A 17,390-nucleotide genomic window follows, 5' to 3' on the forward strand; every position below is an offset into this window, starting at 1 on the left:
AGGTGGACATTAAAAGTTGTTTCGATTCAATCAACCAAGATATTCTTATAGACATCATCAACAAAGTTCTGACTCAGGTACCAGTTTCAGGTTGCAAACTACTCATATAGAGTTTAACTCTGTTTCTCTAACATACATCATTTTCATGCAGGACGAATACCTTATCAGGCGTTATTCTGCTGCTTTTACCACAACAGGAGGCCACGTTTACTATAAGCATAAGAAGTTTGCAGAAATTCCCGGTAGGTGCTACAATCATGCGTATATGATCCTTATTGCTTTTTAATTTTTCGACTTTAGATAACTTTGTAAGCTTCCCTCAATACGCTGAGAAATTGGCGGAAACGTTTCCGAATACAATCTTCATAGACAACGTAAGTATTGCTGTCATCGGAAATAAGATTGCGCAAATCTTACTAAACCATATTTGTACATGCAGGTGTTATGCTCTTACGAGGACACAGATGAACTTCTAGAACTGATTAATGAACATGTCAAATCGAACGTCGTCAAGGTAGGCGCAGTGACACACAAGTGTGGCAATTGAGTACATGCTAACCTTACTTTGTTCTCAGATCTCGGGTTCTTATTACAAACAGACTATTGGTATACCACAAGGCTCCTGTTTGTCGACTATACTTTGCAGGTACATGTTTAACCGAATGACCCTCAACAAGTAATAGTATCTCTGATGCCTTTTATTTGGTGTCTTCACTTAGCTACTTTTATGGAAACATGGAGCGAGCAGAGCTTGGCTTTTTGAAAAGCGATTCAGATGCAGTGAGTACTCTACCAATCGTGAATTTTTTTACCATCCTAGTACTTACAGTTACTTTTAAATTGTCTTCAGCTTTTGATGAGATTCGTCGATGACTTCCTTTGTATCAGCACGCGAAAAGATACAGTTGAGCGGTTTACCACCGCTATGCATAAAGGTATTGCCATTTTTGCACTTCGATCGTAGCCTAATATTGCATACTCAACAAGCATACATCAGGTTTTGCACAGTATGGCTGCCAGATATCGCATGCTAAGAGTTTGGTAAACTTTGATATGATGTTCAACGGTGACTCTGTTCCAAAGCTGGAAGGATCATTCGGTATTAAAAGAACTTTGCTTAGCATACGCCGAAATTTAACACAATGCCCTAACGATTTTAATGCAGAATTTCCTTGGTGTGGCTTTCTAATAGATACGCGGGACTTGGAAGTATTCTCCAACTACCAACAATACCTGCATTGCCGTACGTAAATTGGCCTCCAGGTCTGATGAAAAGTTTTTGAAAATGTTTCTCATGGTTTCGCTTTTGTAGATATGCAAGATACCCTTACCACCGAATTCAACCGACAACCAGGATGGACTCTGATACACAAGGCCATGCTGTAAGTGCCTCTTGAGCCTCATAGCTTATAAACTTTTGAGCCCATTTGACAGTAGCAATCATTACTCTAGCGCCATTAAACCAAAGCTTCGACGCATTTTTGTTAATACAAATTTCAATCGCCAATCCACTGTTGGCCGGAACATCTTTGAAGCATTTCTCTTGTGTGCGTTCAAATTTTTCTCTCAAGTTGCAATATTGAAGTACAGCGGCGCTGCCTACATTAACGAACGCTTCATACTGAGTACGTAACCAGCTCATATCGTAAATAGTGATATCGTGTACACTTACCTTTCCACTTATCATTAGAGGCAATTTGGCATATCATATTAACCACAAGCTATCTGGTCAAAACGAAGCTGAATTCCCGCTCTGTTGTGTAGTAAGTGTTACAGTGGAATTATGTGCGCCTAGTGATTCAAGCACTAATGTAACTATTAGCCTTGGCCTCCATGCCTTTCATTTGGCATTGCACAGAAAAACACACTTGGCTTCGAATTGCCTGAACACACTCCATACACAACTGAACCATGTCGACCTACAATCCACTCGTGAACTATGGGAGCCATTGGTTGGAGCCAAGCTCAAATACCCATTCACCAAGATGAAATATTAGACTATTTTACATGCTCCCACATAGAAAGCACCAATTTGGTTAACGACATTATTTATAAATAAAATCCAAAGACAACAACAAAGTCCACTGCGTCCATGATTATTCCTTTTTCTGTTTGACCTGGGTATAGTTGCGCTGTGTAGAGAACAGCCATACTGCACTGACGGCATGGAATGCTGCAAGATAGGTAGCGGCGGCACCCATCAGTCCAACGCTCTGTGCCCAAATTAACAATCCACCCATAGTGACGGCACGAATACACTCCCGCTGAATAGCCCAGGCTTTGTGATCGAAAATCCACCCAAAGGAAGTGAGAGACCAGAGCACGTATGCAGATACAAGTGAGACATATTTGAATTCGATTGCATTCTTTCCTCCGTTCAGGACGATGGAATTGACAACGATCAGCAAGGCAAAGTGAGCGACTACATATAGATTGACCGCCTTGGGCACGAATGGGTCGTATTTTTCCGGGGGCACGTCCTTGGCAATGACGGGTATTTCCTCCAGCAAGCCGGTGCGCGGAGTACCTTCGTGCCATCCTGGACCATAAAACAAAACCTTGAATTTATTGGTCAATCCCGGTGTAGCCCAGCATGTCGTCAGCACATGTCGAAGATGGTGGGTTTGAATGGTGATGGGGTCAAATGTGTTGATTGGATGAGTCAAACCAAAGGCAACCGGTTCAATATCAGACGTGCCAGCTTTGACGGATGGTGGGGCACGTTCAAGTTCAAAGGTACCAAACATGATATCCCAGATGACGAGAGTTCCGGCATAGTTCTTATCAATACAGTAAGGGTTTCGACCATGGTGTACCCGATGAGCAGAAGGCGTATTGATGATATACTCTAATGGGCCTAGAAATCCAATCATTTCTGTGTGAATCCTAGACGACATGATGGTTTAGTCAACATATTAGGAAAAGTTTCTTCCATAGCACCAATTCATCCTCTTCTACCGGAAATCCTAGATACTTACCAATATTGGAACAAGGTGTTGAACTGCTTGTGAGCAGCGAACAATGAAGGAGGCAAGAAGAATGCGGCAGGCAAGTCAAAAATCCATGAGCAATATGACTGGACGATACTTTGTCTCAAGGCAGTTGTCTGATTATAGTACTCTGACGAATGGTGGACCTACGGTAGCGAACGATGAGTTTCTTGCGTGCGATCGATTGATTGATTCAGTACTTTCCTATTAACTTACCACATGTGATGCCCAGAACAAGTTGATTTCATGCGCCCCCCTATGGAACATGTAGTAGCCGAGATCTACGATCAAGAATCCAGCAATCCACACATACACATTCTTTGGGTCGAGGTCAATTATGCGAAAGTTGTTATATATGAACAAATACGAGGCAAGTTGGATGTTGAAGATGAAGAATCTTGATATCTGCTGAAGCATGCCTGCCTATATTTGAGTTGGAAGTTATGTCCCACGTTCAGCGCCAAATTGCCCTCGTTCATCTCCCAATAGCATTGCCAAAACTTACACCAATACTTCCAACAACATCATTGATTGAGAAACGGTTGGCATCCCATTTTCTTTTTTTTTCAAGGCTTTCTCCATGGTTGGTGAACAATAAAGCCATGAATTCCATCACAATCGTTATGATAAAGAATGGAATGGATTCTGCGATATAGTCCGGCACCTCTTGCAAGGTTGAAAACGAGGTTGCTGCTGGCGACACAACATAGAACAAACGACCGAATCCCGTTAGAAGATACGAGGCGGCATCTGAGGCGTTTATTGTAGAATTCATTATTAAGAAGTGTGTGTGTTGGTTACAACCCTCGCATTAATAGAAGTGAAGAAGAGAAGACAGCCACGGATGAGAAATTCAGGTGCGTCCCACATTTTGAAGCTGAGCTTAATTTTTTTAATTCACCGCCACGGTGTCGTTGAGCGCGCCTCGCCCATGAGAAAAGCGGTATAACATAGAGGTTTTCACACTTATGTCAATACTATAGACTGTATGAGCACTTAAGCATCGTTAACAAAGGAAAATATCTGTAAGGTTGAATAGTTGACTGGTTGCATTATTGCTTATTGGTAAACGGTATTGGCGGGGTACTGACCTTGACTTACCCATATACTCGGAATTGGTGGATTCCGCGCTACCCTGCGAGTCGTTATCGATTTTTCAACGAGCATAGTCACTAGCAGTTTGGTCTGCATGTATACTCTAAATTCATTCTCTGTAAAGAGCTGATTCCAAGCATAAATGGACAGGTTGGTAGGATAATCGTTTTTATATCGTTTTTCCCAGTATGGTAAAAAGGTTGAATGTAATCGGTTTATACCTCGGTTCTGTAGATTTAGATGTGCAGCTGCATAACAAGAGCGTGATGGGAACAAAAAGCATGTGACTCCACTGCTTAAAAAGCTACTGTTGTTCGAAATATGGAAACTTGTTCTTTAAACAGTTTTATATACTAGACTTTGCATTGTTAACAGGTGTGAAAAAATGTGAGCAGAAGAAAAATGCTATATATCTATGCAGTACTAACAGGCACATCGTCACCAGCACGAAGTGCATTTCCAGGAGTATTATTAGCAACTTTGACAAGCTTTATAATGATGTCTCGTAGAGCACGGCGCACAGTTGATGGTGGGAGGATATCTTGATCGTTTACATACATGATGGCGTCTGGATTGAGCGCCGTGCCAGGTGTTTGTGGCTGTAAAAGGCGGTTGACAATGACATCTATCACACCAATAACACAAGCTCCACAATCAGCTCCATTCTCCTGTTGCGGTGCGGTTTTCTGATGGATAAAGTTGGGTTTTGTGGGACTTAGTAGGGGTCCAATCTTGCTGGCTACCGCTATTGCCGATTTCAAATTAGAGTCGCGCAAACTATCGTAGTAATAAAATGCATTGAAAGGTCGAGCGTAAACAAGTAGAGACCAGTGGCTTCCTGAATCTGCACATGTTAAATCAGTCGCGTCATTCACTGGTATAAATATCGCTTGGGATGTTGGTAGATCCGCAGGTACGACGCTTGTTAGATCAGACGTGTCCTGCATATGTGCCACAAGGTAGCAAACGCTTGGTTTCAACAATCTGATGCCTTGACTCTTCTTCAAGGCAGTTCGTTCGAGATATTCTTCATGGAATTCTATGATGGTGTCGGCAATCCACTCTCCTTCTCTCAAGGTGTCTACATCCTGTGCAATGCATCAGATCAGCATCGCTGAATGTGCCGTATCATAAGGCACTATATCACTTGCCTCTTGTCTCAATATCACGTCGTAGTATTCGAGAACTGGTTGAGACATTGTAGAAGAAGAAGATTAAAAGTAGTTTGCATTATCAACTGCGTTTGCCCTTCCAATGGAAGAATATACATGCCTTTTTGAGCGATTGTAGAGTGACAGCATAGTTACACGTGACTAATTTACATCATCGCCGCTGGGTGGCTGTTTCTAGATCGCTCTGCAAAAACCATTATATGCTTTGGTAATATGGTCGACGCCAAGAAATGGAGAATTCTGTCCATGTACAAGCTCAGTATATCTAACTTTCAAATCATCAATGAACCTTTATAATCCTACGCAGTCAGGAGTTAAGGTTCAAGACAGTATGTAGGGCAGATCAGAAAACAAATTGTCAAATATTGTTTACATGTTCTTATCTGCAGAGTCTGTTCCTAAAAGGAATGCAGAATATCACAAAAGTCTCTTATATCTGGTATGAGTTTGAACTGCATAGAACAAAAAAAAAATCCCCAAATGTATTTTGTGTGCCTATGTTCTTCTAGAGTCTGTCCCAATTTGTTCTTTGTAAAATTCACATAAATTTCTAGTCATTTCTCATTGTGAACACATTTGAACTGGTACGCAGGAAGCTGTAGGACTGGAAATTTGTTTTCACCATCAATTTGCTATCAGTTTCACCTTCTGTCGTGGAGTGTACAATAGTATCAACTCGAAACAAGCTTTTCTTTTCGACCACGCGCATCATTGGTGTCAAACGTAAACAGAGGAAACTCCTTAAATTTTTTGAGTGTGGATGACTCCTGTCAAATTGGAACAACGTTTATGAACGATTTTCATTAATGACAGAGCGAATCAAAACAAGGTCATACTTGAACATCTTAAGTACAAAAATTTAGGAGTCCTATTTTCCCTACCGGACCTGATCTATTAGGGTTTTTGCCGTGGTTCCAACAATGGCAAAATTTCAACCCGTGAGTGTGGGGGACACGTGATGCGATAAGATAAAGATCGGGCTTTGAAATCCCCGTTTTTTTCTTGAGAATTCACTCTGTGCGCCAACAAATTGACCTTCTTTTCCGCTCCCATGCCTACAGTTCTTTGTACGCCTTATCTTCGTCGTTTCAATGGTCTTTTGAAGTTTTCTAGACAACTGCATACACAGAAACATGCTGTACACGTAGCTGAGTGCCCACGCAACGCTGTACAGCCGTTGCGCCTCCTTCTCATTGGCAGTCCTGTATGTATCACCATGAATGTTTTACTTGTATCGGCATATATGAATACTTCTTGTTAAACCGGTTACATACTTAGGGAAGCGGAAAAGGAACCCAGTCGGAACGTATACAGAAAAACTTCTCGGTTAGCCATATTTCTAGTGGTGATAGTCTACGAAAGAATGTTGCCCAGAAAAGTGATATCGGATTACAAGCCGCAGCCGCTATGGCCAAGGGAAATCTTGTGTCAGATGACCTTATGACATTATTGATTAAGAGCGAGCTAGATCAAGTGAATAACGCGGTAGGTGACAGAAAATTATGTGGTTGGGCGTATGATATTATAACGGCATACACTAAACGGTATTCAAACAGAATTGGCTGCTGGATGGCTTCCCGCGAACAATCGAACAAGCCCGTATCCTTGATAGCATGTTGATCAAGAATATGCAACCTCTGAATTTGGTTATTAACCTTGTGGTTCCCGAAGAAGTTATTCTTGGTCGTATCATCGGTAAGTTAATCACCGAAGAATTTTTTTGTTTTCGTCTCGCTTTTCATTTTGAAGTTTATTTTTTCACACTCCTTTTCTTATCAATAATTTAGATCGCTGGGTTCATATTCCTTCGGGACGCGTGTACAACTTGTCCTATAACCCACCTAAAGTTGCTGGCCACGATGACGTGACAGGCGAGCCTCTATCGAAGCGACCAGATGATAACCCGGATACTTTCAAAGTTCGTATTCAGAATTATCACACTTTGACAGCGCCTTTACTCGAACACTACGAGAAGGTTATGATTACCTTGAAAGGCAACACCAGCGACGAAATATACCCTCAAATTGAGCGCGAGCTAGTTAATCGGTTTGGCATGATGCCACGCCGACTGGAAACTTCATCTTCCTCTTCTACTAGCCCCAAGTCTGCTCGCCGATTTCGTCAACCTCGTCCGGAAGTAGATAATGATCAACACTGTGTGGCTGCAGAAGCCAGTCTGTGAGCATGAACAATTTGAATGGTGGCGTGGCAGAGTCGGATCATGTGTATATATTTCGTTGCATCCGTCGCTGGACGACTATACCGCCAACATTAACTTTTTCTATAAATTGTATTAATTTAAAAAGAAAAAAATATATAAAGTTATGTAAACGAAGGCTATTAAACATTGTGTTAACCACTTATCATGCCGGCTTGGTACTGTCTATCTTGAAAGACTAAGATTGGTAGTCACCTGTGTGAATGCAAGACAAAAAATGCGCGTAATGTATATCCCGTCATTCATTGACCGAAGTGGCCAAGCTGGCTTCAGTATGTTAATTCTTCATGAAAGAATCGCTTTCATGTACCGATAGACGTCAGCAATTTCCAATTTCCATTTGGTGCACCCCTTGTAGGCTCGCTGTATTTCGATTTCCATCGTCTGTTACATTCTGGTATTTTCTCGAACCAAGACACACTTATATGGTGTACTTTCTTCTTCAATCTGCGGTTCGCCTTGGTCCTGAGCTGAATTTCTATCGGTGCATATCAAAGTCACAAAGAATCTTCCCTACTTGGGGATTTTTTAACGAATTTGGCTCGCCACGCTTTTACAGTTCTTTCGCACGCATGAGCTCAATGACCCCACCTAAAGAAGGTGCGTATCAAGCGATCCCCTAGTCGCAGCAACAAACAAGCACTAATGTCTACCTGTCTATAGCTTTAGAATTTCTTGATTTCGTGAATGCCTCACCATCGCCCTTCCATGCCACCCATGAAGCCGTTAAGCTTCTTAAACAGGTAACCACAACGCTTCATCCAATTGAAATTACCAAACATGACTCAAACTTTCTGCGAGACAGGCTGGCTTCAAAGAATTGAAGGAACGAGACAACTGGAACGAAGGCAAAATTAAGAACGGTGGCAAATACTACTTTACACGCAACGGCAGCTCCGTTGTAGCCTTTGCTGTTGGCGAAAAGTACAAGTCTGGTAATGGCTTCTCCATTATCGGTGCTCATACCGATTCACCCTGCCTAAAGGTTTGTATTTCTCATATTGATTGGGGCGACACTTAGATCTTGCGTGGGGAGGGGGATTTTTAGCTGACTGATTTTCTTTTTTGTAGGTTAAGCCTGTGTCAAAGAAGGAGAAAGCTGGCTACCTTGAAGTCGGTGTTCAACTGTACGGTGGTGGTATCTGGCACACTTGGTTCGATAGAGATCTCAGTGTTGCTGGACGTGTTTTGATTGCTCATGAGGACGGCACTTTCAAGCATACTTTGGTCAAGGTTGATAGGTAAGTACTTGCAGCTTTCAAAGCTCAATGGCTCCATGATACCTTCTGACGTTTCTGAGAAATATAGACCCATCCTTCGCATTCCTACATTGGCCATTCATCTTGACCGTGGCGCTGCTACTGAGGTGAGTCTCTCCAGCCCGAGCAAACCCCATCTACTGCTCTCATCATAGCCTAACTTATAATTTGCAGTTCAAATTCAATTCTGAAGCTCAATTGACTCCTATTTTGGCCACTGCTACCAAGTCGTAAGTAGTGCTTTATTATATTTGTTATGTATGATATACTAACGCATATATACAGTGCATTGAATGGTACCGATAAGCCTTCTGACGAAAACGCTGAGTCAGAGAAGAACCACCACCCTGTACTTATCAAGGTTTTGGCCGGAGAGCTTAACGTGAAACGTAAGTTGATATGAAGTAAGCGTTATTTGCTTAATCAAGTATTTACCTATGGTTTATACACAGCTGCGCAGATTCGCGACTTTGAATTGGCTTTATACGACACTCAGGTAAATTGATAAACCAAGCTGTATAGTATTCTGGGGCGATTTCATTGACTTTTGCATTCATTTTTTTAGCCTTCCGCTATTGGAGGAGCCTTCAACGAATTCATCTATTCTCCAAGATTGGACAATCTTGAGATGTCCTTCTGCTCTATTAAGGTATCTACATAGATGGTGTTCCGAGCTTGGATTCACATTGCTTTCAAGACTAAACATGATTTCATGCACAGGCTCTTGTCAATACTGCCGATCAGCTTGCAGATGAACCCAACATTCGCCTTGTTACTCTGTTTGATAATGAGGAAATAGGAAGTACAACAGCACATGGTGCCAATTCCAACCTGTTGCCATCCACCCTCAAGAGACTCACTGCTATGAAGATCGGATCTGACAATGTTTCTGCTACGGCATTCGAGGAATCCCTGCACAAGAGTTATTTGATCAGTGCTGATATGGCACACGCCATTCATCCCAATTATTCGTAAGTTTACCTACCAGGCTTTAGATCGCAAGCAGAAATTTTAACTAATATCTCAAACTGCAGCGAAAAGCATGAAGACAACCATCAGGTCGCGATGCACAAGGGTACTGTCATCAAGATCAATGCTAACCAGGTAAATAAAAGAACGAATGGATCATCAATGCAGAGTGGTTATTTACTGGCCCTTTTTTTTTTGCTAGCGATACGCTACTACAGCTGTGACCACTGTGGTTTTGAAGGAACTTGCCAAAACACACAATATCCCCGTTCAAGAATTTGTTGTCCGCAACGACTCTCCTTGCGGTTCTACCATTGGACCAATGCTCAGTGCTAAATTGGGTCTTCGCACAGTTGGTAAGTACTTGCTGCTTCAATCATCTCAGCATCTATTTCAGACTTTTAACGACAATTTGTTTCAGATGTTGGTAATCCACAATTGAGCATGCACTCTATCCGTGAAGTTGGCGGCACTGAAGATATCCCCAATGCTATTAAGCTCTTCGATGTAAGATATTTTTTCTTTTGTTCGTTACTCTTTTCTATTTTCCATTCTGAATTATTGTCCCTAGGCTTTCTTCCTCAAGTTTGCTGAGCTTGATGCAAAAATTACTGTTGATTAGTTAAATGTAGAAGATGTGCATTGTGTTGGAATTTTTAAACTTACTGGTATCAATATAAAATTGATTTGTTTTACGTCCAATTACTATGAAAAGGATAAATGAGCTTTAATGGTTGCATGTGCGTTTCCTTGCTATGGTAGAGTAGAAAGGGACCCACGGCAAGTGCAGTAGTTTTCGAGGCGCGAATTGGTACTACGGTTGTCGACACTTGGTATAAGTTGAGAGCACAGTCTGCCGAGTAGTATAGTATCATACATATGACAATTACAATCCAATGTTTGCATATCAATATATGCTTATCAAACCCTTGGCACAAATGTAGAGCATATAGAGAAAAATCGGCAGTTGGCAGATGCCAAGTAAGTCTGGCCATTGTCCTGAATTTGGAACCAAATTTGACTGGGCGTGACGGCCCCGAAATTTTTGAAATATAAAGGCTCAATTTGGGCTCTTGGCGGAGCCAAGCTTTCGCTGTTACAAACTGATCTAACATGGGAGGTGGTCCTAGCAACTCTCCACCCAAGCAAATGACCATACACGACTCTGAGAAACAACTGGTTGAATCACCAGATTCTAAATTACAGAACAGCCCAACATGGAGTTGGGAAATCGCTGATTTCTCGGTAAGAAATGACTGTAGCCTTCGAAACAGTCAGATCATCCCGCTTACCTACTAACTTCTTCGTAATGTAGCAGAGTAAAGATAATGAAAACCTTACCAATCGCTTATACCCTGTAATTGATACCGCCGAAGATGAAGAAAATACACATGCCGATCAATATACACTAGAAACACCAAAAATCGCTAAAGACCAAGTCTTACTCGTCTATGCCAAATCGAACTTCTACATACATCCGACTCCAAACACAAGCCAGCATGTCAACGGATTTATAGCCATTGCCCGAAATGTTAGTATATAATACAGTATCTTAAAAAATTATAGCGCAATTCCTTAATTCATTCCCTCTGTCGTAGGCTTTCTCGGATTACTTATTTCTCTGGATCCCGGAATATCTTATAGAGAGCGACGATTTGGAAACCATCCTTTCCATAGATGGGCAGAGACCACCTAGCATTGACGGTATGTGAATTGCACCACTTTGTGTTTGAACATTGGAAAAATGACTGACCCACCCCCGATTTTAGGATCCGCCATAATCAAGCTACGAAGGGACGATGATTTGTTGCAGATCACTCAACTAAGCAACATTCATACACTGTATGCAAGTGCTCCAAAGCAAGAAAAACAAGGATGTATCATTGTGACTACGAAAGAAGGAGACGTGCTGCCATCACTCTGGTACCACGGGGCATCCTCGTCCACTCCAACGTCGTCGGCACATGACTTATGGTGGATCGGTAACGATGTCATCGAAGTGATGCGACTATTTCTCAATGTGGACAAGTAAGCACGACTTGGAAAATATGCAAAAAGAATATACGGATATGAGTTTTCTAAGTAAATTGTTATTGTTCATTAGAAGCAGGGATGACGAGAGCATATACAGTGTTTCAGAAAAGACAAATGAAGACCCACATCGACAATACCAACGGTCATTGAGATCGTACGGTTCGTCCTCCTCCACAGTTACTGGACGCAACAAAGTGGATCCAATTCAAAAGGTACGTTCTATATCATAAATAACGCTCCAACCTAGCTTATGTTTTTATGTCTCTTACATTAAACCCCATGTTTCTTTTTAGGCGGTAGAGAGAGTGGAACAAGCCAGATGGACCATTTTGGAGCGATTATCACACATCACAAGGTTTTCAAGGGATGCTGCCAGTAAGTTTATTCTTTATATTCTACTCTGACCGACGCTTGATCCGCTTTTGCTAATGTTTTGTTCAGATCAAGTCTTAGGTCATCCTTACGCACAACCAATTGTACCTTTCCTGCCTCCTTCTGTGCAACAATTTGCTGCCAATGATACTGTACGGGAAACTCTGGAAGATTTTGACTCTGCCAGTCTTTACATAGCGCAATGGTAGGCATCTTGGAAAAGCGTCGAATTTGTATTTGTTCACCCATCTTACTCTTTCATTCCATCTACAGGGGAATCGAACCAAGTGACCGCAAAAAGTCAAAACCACGATTGCCAATTGGTGTAGAGCGAGAGGACCTTGATGGTAGCTTACTGAATGGATTTGAAGTTGTGCTGGTAAGTAGTAATCCTCACATCAATTTGACAACACCGCGATTTCATTGTCCTAAAAATGACTTTTTAGGCAAATGAGGTGGAAAATGTTGAACATACAAGACGACCACCGATCTCGGCAGAGGAATTCTTGACTATGTTGGACAGTGAAGGAGAGTTCAAAATAACGGAGGGGGACATACGGCAACTTATATTTCAAGGCAGTCTGGATCCCGAACTACGAATAGAAGGCTGGAAATTCCTGCTTGGATTGTATCCATGGAAGTCTACCTATGATGATAGAGAGGCCATTCGCCAGAGTAAAAATGAAGAATATTTTGATTTGAAGAGCAAGTGGTTCAACGATTCCGAATTACAAGCCACGAGCAAGTTCGAGGAGGAAAAGCATCGAATCAATAAAGATGTTCACCGCACAGACAGATCGGTCACCTTCTTTGCTGCAGAAGATTTACCAAATCCTGATCCCGAATCACAATATGGGACCAACGCCAACTTAGAGACCATGAAAGATATCCTCTTGACATACGTGATGGCGTATAATCCTGAGCTTGGCTATGTACAAGGCATGTCTGACTTGGTTGCTCCCATCCTTGTGGTTATGGGAGATGAAGCCATGACCTTTTGGGCCTTTACACACTTCATGGATCGCATGGTGAGTGGTCTGTTCTACCATTTTTTAAAACATGCACCGTTTATTAATACATTTCTGTCAAATTGTAGAAATCCAATTTTTACGTAGATCAATCTGGTATGCACCAACAACTCACAACTCTGGAAAGTTTAATTCGGTTTATGGATCCAGTGCTTTACGCACATTTGGAAAAGTGTGAAAGCACCAACCTTTTCTTCTGCTTCCGCTGGGTCTTGGTTTGGTTCAAACGCGAATTTGAATGGGGAGATGTTATGAAGTTGTGGGAGGTAAGTTGAGCTGATATGCTCTCAGGTTGAAACCCGTATACGTCAAGTGTAATTTTTGACTAAACCTACTTTTGAATAGTGTATCTGGACCGATTATCTCAGCACCAGCTATCATCTCTTCATTGCTTTGGCTATCCTAGATCAACACAGAGATGTCATCATTGACAATTTTAACCAATTTGATGAAATATTGAGGGTAAGTTCAATCATGAAAAATAGGTGCTATTAGTTATATAGCCAAAGACATACTTACGCTTAAAACATTCATTAGTATATCAATGAACTGTCGATGACATTGGATCTCGATGATATCCTGGAACGTGCAGAAATTCTCTTCCATCAGTTCCGTCGTCGTATGGACAGCATCGACGGCAAGCGAATCGAACTCAAATCACAGTTGGAAATACGTTCGGTTTGGAATAGTGACAAACGACAGGTCATCCAAAATGACCTTGAGCGCCTGGAAGTCGATAACTGCCTACGTCTGCTCTTGAAGCGCCATCCAAGCTTATTTTAATTATGTATATTACTCCACAACCGGTTCTTGTTATCAAGTGCCCAGTTCTGTACCCGTAGTTTCTTCCTCTGATTTTAGCATTCATATACTAAATCCATCGTAGCTGTATGTCTTATTTTCACCTATGCGATAACCAATATATAAATGTGGCTGCTTTCATTTCAAGGCACTACATCCTGTCTTGAGCGGAATGGATGTGCCACTTCTCGAAAAACGGGGATACGATTGTTGGCTCACGGTGCTTGGTGTAAGCCTCGTCATACAATAGGCTGTTTACGGCTGGTCATATGCAAAATGCTAAGCAGTTTGAGCTTTGTGGATGTCCTGAAACTTAAATGTTCAGAAAACAAACATTACAAGGGATTGCACCTGCTGCCTCGTCCTTAGTCTCTCAGACAAACATTATATGTTGACGTACAACAGTTTTGCATATCGTAAGTCCTCGATATAATGACTTTATTAAGTAGCTTAAGCGACGTATTGGAAACCTTTTAAGATATGTGTAAAATTTGTACAGGTCATCAACTGCAGGTCATTTAAATACTTGGTAATTCGCTAAGGTAGTTCTTTAGAACCAGTGATAAGATTTTGATATTGACTTACTCTTCGTTTGCGATGATATATGATTTATTCCTTTTGCACCGATAGCATGAATCGTAGCTCTGTTGATGTATGTGACGCTGTTATGCTTCTATTATTGTTAGCATTATGGTAGGTGTATGCAACTTCGTATTGTCCCTTGCTGCCAAGCCAAGGAGCACTGTGCCACATTCTGGGTAGGGCACAAATTTTTCGAGTTCACGACTTTTGGTACATTTTGGGAAATTTTTCTTGGACTCAAACACAGCCAAAAAAAATAACCCTACGTTATCGAAATCTTTGTCCCTGGCTTCCATTGTGGTGCACATTTAATCCCTCATGGATCACAATACTACTGCCTTGTACGAGACTCTTGGTATCTCGAAAGCTGCCACCCCAGAAGAGATTAAGAAGGTATGTTATTGCCCACCTTGCAATTCACCCCTACATGACAGTACTTGCGTAACCTCCACCTCTAACCTTTCCCGTTTGCCACTAGGCATATCGACGACTAGCTCTTCGATACCACCCCGACAAGGTATATACATTTATGTTCACCATATAAATGAAACGAAATTCCAGTCTATTAACAGCCATATCCTTCCATTTTTGCGGTCCTCTACCTTTCCAGAACCCAGACAGTGCCGAGCAGGTAATGTGGCTGAATTCCCTTATGAAACCCTGTTCGATCATGCGAGTCGAAGGAAGGGCAGATTTGGACTCACTATGGATTATTACTAACATTTTATCTTCTATGGCCACTTATTACTTTAGTTTAAGAACATCAGCCATGCTTATGAGGTAAAATTTTGCACTGCGGACTCCATACATTCCAATTGAATCCGATATCGCCTAATTGGATATGCCTTAATATAAACAACAAATTACCAACAGGTACTCAGTGACGAAAAGAAGAGGAAAGTTTATGACCGCTATGGTGAACTCGGTCTCAATATGATGGGCACTGTCGCTAGCCCATTGTTCGATCCCGAAATTGAATCTATGCTATGCACTCTGTTCATGACCTTGGCTTCAGCATTTGCGCTGTTAATTATTTTCTTCGTATTTTTATCTCTACGTATTGATAATATGGTACTGTGGAAATGGTCCGTGGTTTGGATCCCACTCTGGATATGTGATGCCATCGTCATTCTGTCCTTCTTGACACATTTTGTTCAATCTTTCCGAGACGATGATGACGAGAAGTACGACGACGATGATGAGGAAGCCGACATGGCCCACGAGGATGAGACTGAGGAGCAACGTGCGAATCGTCGGGCTGCACGAAGAAGACAGCGTCGACGTTTGTCACAAGTTCGCATCTCACTTTCCTTGATCTATGTCATACTAGCCCTCCTGTTCCAAATTTTCATCGTCATTCGACTGGATCAACTTGTTATGTGGAGTGCCGCCATGGTATTCATCCCTTATTTCATTTTGGAAGGCCTTAACTTTATGTTCACCTCTGTCGACTTCTTCATCAACTTGAAAATTATGCAAATGGCTGCGGAACATCACAAGGTCGGCCTTCGATTGATCCTTCAGTTGCTTTTTGAAGGATTTTGGTGGTTTGTCATTCGCTTGGTCCAAGGCATTCTCATTGTCTTGAGGATCGACCAAGTCGTAACTTGCTCTTGGGGTATCATCTTCATCCCCCTCTATCTTATCTTTGTCAAATACGCCATCCAGCTCATCTTCGCATACAGACGATTCCAACTTATTCCACAACAAGAAATGGCCCAGCAGGGCAAGCTCACCGTCAAGCTTGGATTTATTGCCCTGACAATCGTTGGTGTCTTGTTCTACTCTCTTGTTGGTCTTATTGCTAGACGTCTGGACGGATACGAATATATCAAAATGTCCAATGTCCTCATTCCAATTTTCATCGTATTGGTAAGTGTCAACTTCGTGTGCAATACTACGATGTCCGAAATAACAGCTTTTAAACATTCACGTCATCATTCCACAAATAGTCAATTGTTTTCTGCTGTACGGGCTGCTGCTTGCCATGTATTTTAATGGTGTCAAGCGTAGGAGACTTGGGCGATGAAGCGGATGGACGACTGATTGACCCTAACAGGCGTATTACCCAGTATGCAGACACAACCCCTTTACAATCGCAATCCGAAATGACTGAAGCATAAACGAACACACAAAGCACTACACTTATTTGTAATAACACTATTAAAAATCAACTCAATATTCTTCCATAGTCTCTTGCTCTTCGCATCTTAATATTCACATTTTCTACCCTTCTCAATTACTTTTAGCTGCTTTGTTTCTTCCAATCCAAAACATCTGTAAATTGCTCCCACGATTATACAGTATTCATCAATGTGCATTGAAATTCAAGCTATAAACATTTCCTGAAAATCGTCCGTCGTAGGTAATATCTGCCTCAACCGACAAAAAAAAAAAGAAGAATGAAATACTTTGCCTTCAAGGCATAACAGAGCTCGTTCCAACTTGATATCTTGAACATATTAGAGTCATTACAACGGCAGTTCCATTATTACAACTTTCTTCCACGTACCTTCGACCAGCTTTGGTAGCATAAGATAAATGTGGAGATTAAATTAGGCAAACAGGCTGTGTGATGTCCGAAATTCATTGCCATCGCAATTGGGATATATCTTCAGTTTCTGCCGTGACCTTCTCACAGCCACGCTTAGCAAGCTCTTTAATGCGAGATCCAACACCCGTACTAGCTGCGCTGATGCAAATGGCGAATTTGTTGGGTGGGCTCTCGCATGACACACGCTGTGAATGAAAACAGCTTTTTCTTCAAGCAAGTGTATCCAGAATTGTTGGGTTTATAATGTCATTAGTTCTACTTTGTCAGTCAGCAGTTCCGTGGTTCTCCTGTCCATCAGCCTTTTCTGTCTCAGGTA

The 17,390-nt window shown here is 41.8% G+C and overlaps 6 protein-coding genes across 6 annotated transcripts; 4 read left to right on the forward strand and 2 right to left on the reverse strand.

The window, feature by feature from the left end:
* Positions 1-1,822: 1,822 nt before the first annotated feature.
* Positions 1,823-3,799, reverse strand: K450DRAFT_223240 (uncharacterized protein). Its single transcript, XM_051586025.1, has 4 exons — positions 3,496-3,799; positions 3,207-3,413; positions 2,979-3,136; positions 1,823-2,886 (listed from the first exon to the last, which is right to left on the reverse strand). The coding sequence occupies exons 1-4, from the start codon at positions 3,763-3,765 to the stop codon at positions 2,097-2,099; spliced, it is 1,425 nt and encodes a 474-aa protein (XP_051448359.1). The 5' UTR covers positions 3,766-3,799; the 3' UTR covers positions 1,823-2,096.
* Positions 3,800-4,393: 594 nt separating this feature from the next.
* Positions 4,394-5,327, reverse strand: K450DRAFT_223246 (uncharacterized protein). Its single transcript, XM_051586026.1, has 2 exons — positions 5,237-5,327; positions 4,394-5,173 (listed from the first exon to the last, which is right to left on the reverse strand). The coding sequence occupies exons 1-2, from the start codon at positions 5,282-5,284 to the stop codon at positions 4,499-4,501; spliced, it is 723 nt and encodes a 240-aa protein (XP_051448360.1). The 5' UTR covers positions 5,285-5,327; the 3' UTR covers positions 4,394-4,498.
* An 850-nt stretch (positions 5,328-6,177) lies between these two features.
* On the forward strand, positions 6,178-7,595 carry K450DRAFT_293597 (uncharacterized protein; the record flags this gene model as incomplete). The annotated part of the gene is made up of 5 exons (XM_051593594.1): positions 6,178-6,195; positions 6,432-6,461; positions 6,536-6,742; positions 6,814-6,952; positions 7,045-7,595. 5 exons carry the CDS (start codon positions 6,178-6,180, stop codon positions 7,437-7,439), a joined length of 789 nt encoding a protein of 262 aa, XP_051448361.1. The 3' UTR covers positions 7,440-7,595.
* Positions 7,596-8,056: 461 nt separating this feature from the next.
* On the forward strand, positions 8,057-10,325 carry K450DRAFT_268455 (uncharacterized protein; the record flags this gene model as incomplete). The annotated part of the gene is made up of 14 exons (XM_051592881.1): positions 8,057-8,075; positions 8,139-8,218; positions 8,281-8,460; positions 8,547-8,716; positions 8,784-8,841; positions 8,909-8,964; positions 9,020-9,123; positions 9,187-9,230; positions 9,300-9,383; positions 9,455-9,705; positions 9,769-9,838; positions 9,906-10,059; positions 10,125-10,210; positions 10,275-10,325. 14 exons carry the CDS (start codon positions 8,057-8,059, stop codon positions 10,323-10,325), a joined length of 1,407 nt encoding a protein of 468 aa, XP_051448362.1.
* Positions 10,326-10,811: 486 nt separating this feature from the next.
* K450DRAFT_223261 (uncharacterized protein) lies at positions 10,812-14,134 on the forward strand. Its single transcript, XM_051586027.1, has 12 exons — positions 10,812-10,948; positions 11,019-11,234; positions 11,302-11,407; positions 11,473-11,731; positions 11,808-11,949; positions 12,031-12,112; positions 12,179-12,314; positions 12,383-12,488; positions 12,556-13,137; positions 13,206-13,403; positions 13,483-13,599; positions 13,675-14,134. Exons 1-12 carry the CDS (start codon positions 10,817-10,819, stop codon positions 13,918-13,920), a joined length of 2,322 nt encoding a protein of 773 aa, XP_051448363.1. The 5' UTR covers positions 10,812-10,816; the 3' UTR covers positions 13,921-14,134.
* Positions 14,135-14,753: 619 nt separating this feature from the next.
* On the forward strand, positions 14,754-16,907 carry K450DRAFT_223265 (uncharacterized protein). Its single transcript, XM_051586028.1, has 6 exons — positions 14,754-14,913; positions 14,999-15,037; positions 15,131-15,151; positions 15,274-15,300; positions 15,394-16,392; positions 16,473-16,907. The coding sequence occupies exons 1-6, from the start codon at positions 14,839-14,841 to the stop codon at positions 16,641-16,643; spliced, it is 1,332 nt and encodes a 443-aa protein (XP_051448364.1). The 5' UTR covers positions 14,754-14,838; the 3' UTR covers positions 16,644-16,907.
* The last annotated feature ends 483 nt before the right edge of the window (positions 16,908-17,390 follow it).

The sequence above is a fragment of the Umbelopsis ramanniana genome, assembly GCF_025399195.1.
Source record: "Umbelopsis ramanniana AG unplaced genomic scaffold K450scaffold_5, whole genome shotgun sequence".
NCBI lineage: Eukaryota > Fungi > Mucoromycota > Umbelopsidomycetes > Umbelopsidales > Umbelopsidaceae > Umbelopsis > Umbelopsis ramanniana.

Bases quoted from the DNA above. Each gene is read 5' to 3' on its own strand.
- K450DRAFT_223240 (XM_051586025.1), bottom strand. From the start codon at position 3,765: ATGAATTCTACAATAAACGCCTCAGATGCCGCCTCGTATCTTCTAACG. The intron at 3,414-3,495 runs GTAAGTTTTGGC...ACTCAAATATAG, and splicing joins ATGTTGTTGGAAGTATTGGT to GCAGGCATGCTTCAGCAGAT. The intron at 2,887-2,978 runs GTAAGTATCTAG...CATGTCGTCTAG, and splicing joins AACACCTTGTTCCAATATTG to GATTCACACAGAAATGATTG.
- K450DRAFT_223246 (XM_051586026.1), bottom strand. From the start codon at position 5,284: ATGTCTCAACCAGTTCTCGAATACTACGACGTGATATTGAGACAAGAG. The intron at 5,174-5,236 runs GCAAGTGATATA...TGCATTGCACAG, and splicing joins ACGTGATATTGAGACAAGAG to GATGTAGACACCTTGAGAGA.
- K450DRAFT_223261 (XM_051586027.1), top strand. From the start codon at position 10,817: ATGGGAGGTGGTCCTAGCAACTCTCCACCCAAGCAAATGACCATACAC. The intron at 11,950-12,030 runs GTACGTTCTATA...GTTTCTTTTTAG, and splicing joins AAGTGGATCCAATTCAAAAG to GCGGTAGAGAGAGTGGAACA. The intron at 12,113-12,178 runs GTAAGTTTATTC...TGTTTTGTTCAG, and splicing joins GTTTTCAAGGGATGCTGCCA to ATCAAGTCTTAGGTCATCCT.
- K450DRAFT_223265 (XM_051586028.1), top strand. From the start codon at position 14,839: ATGGATCACAATACTACTGCCTTGTACGAGACTCTTGGTATCTCGAAA. The intron at 15,152-15,273 runs GTAATGTGGCTG...TTATTACTTTAG, and splicing joins ACCCAGACAGTGCCGAGCAG to TTTAAGAACATCAGCCATGC. The intron at 16,393-16,472 runs GTAAGTGTCAAC...TTCCACAAATAG, and splicing joins TTCCAATTTTCATCGTATTG to TCAATTGTTTTCTGCTGTAC.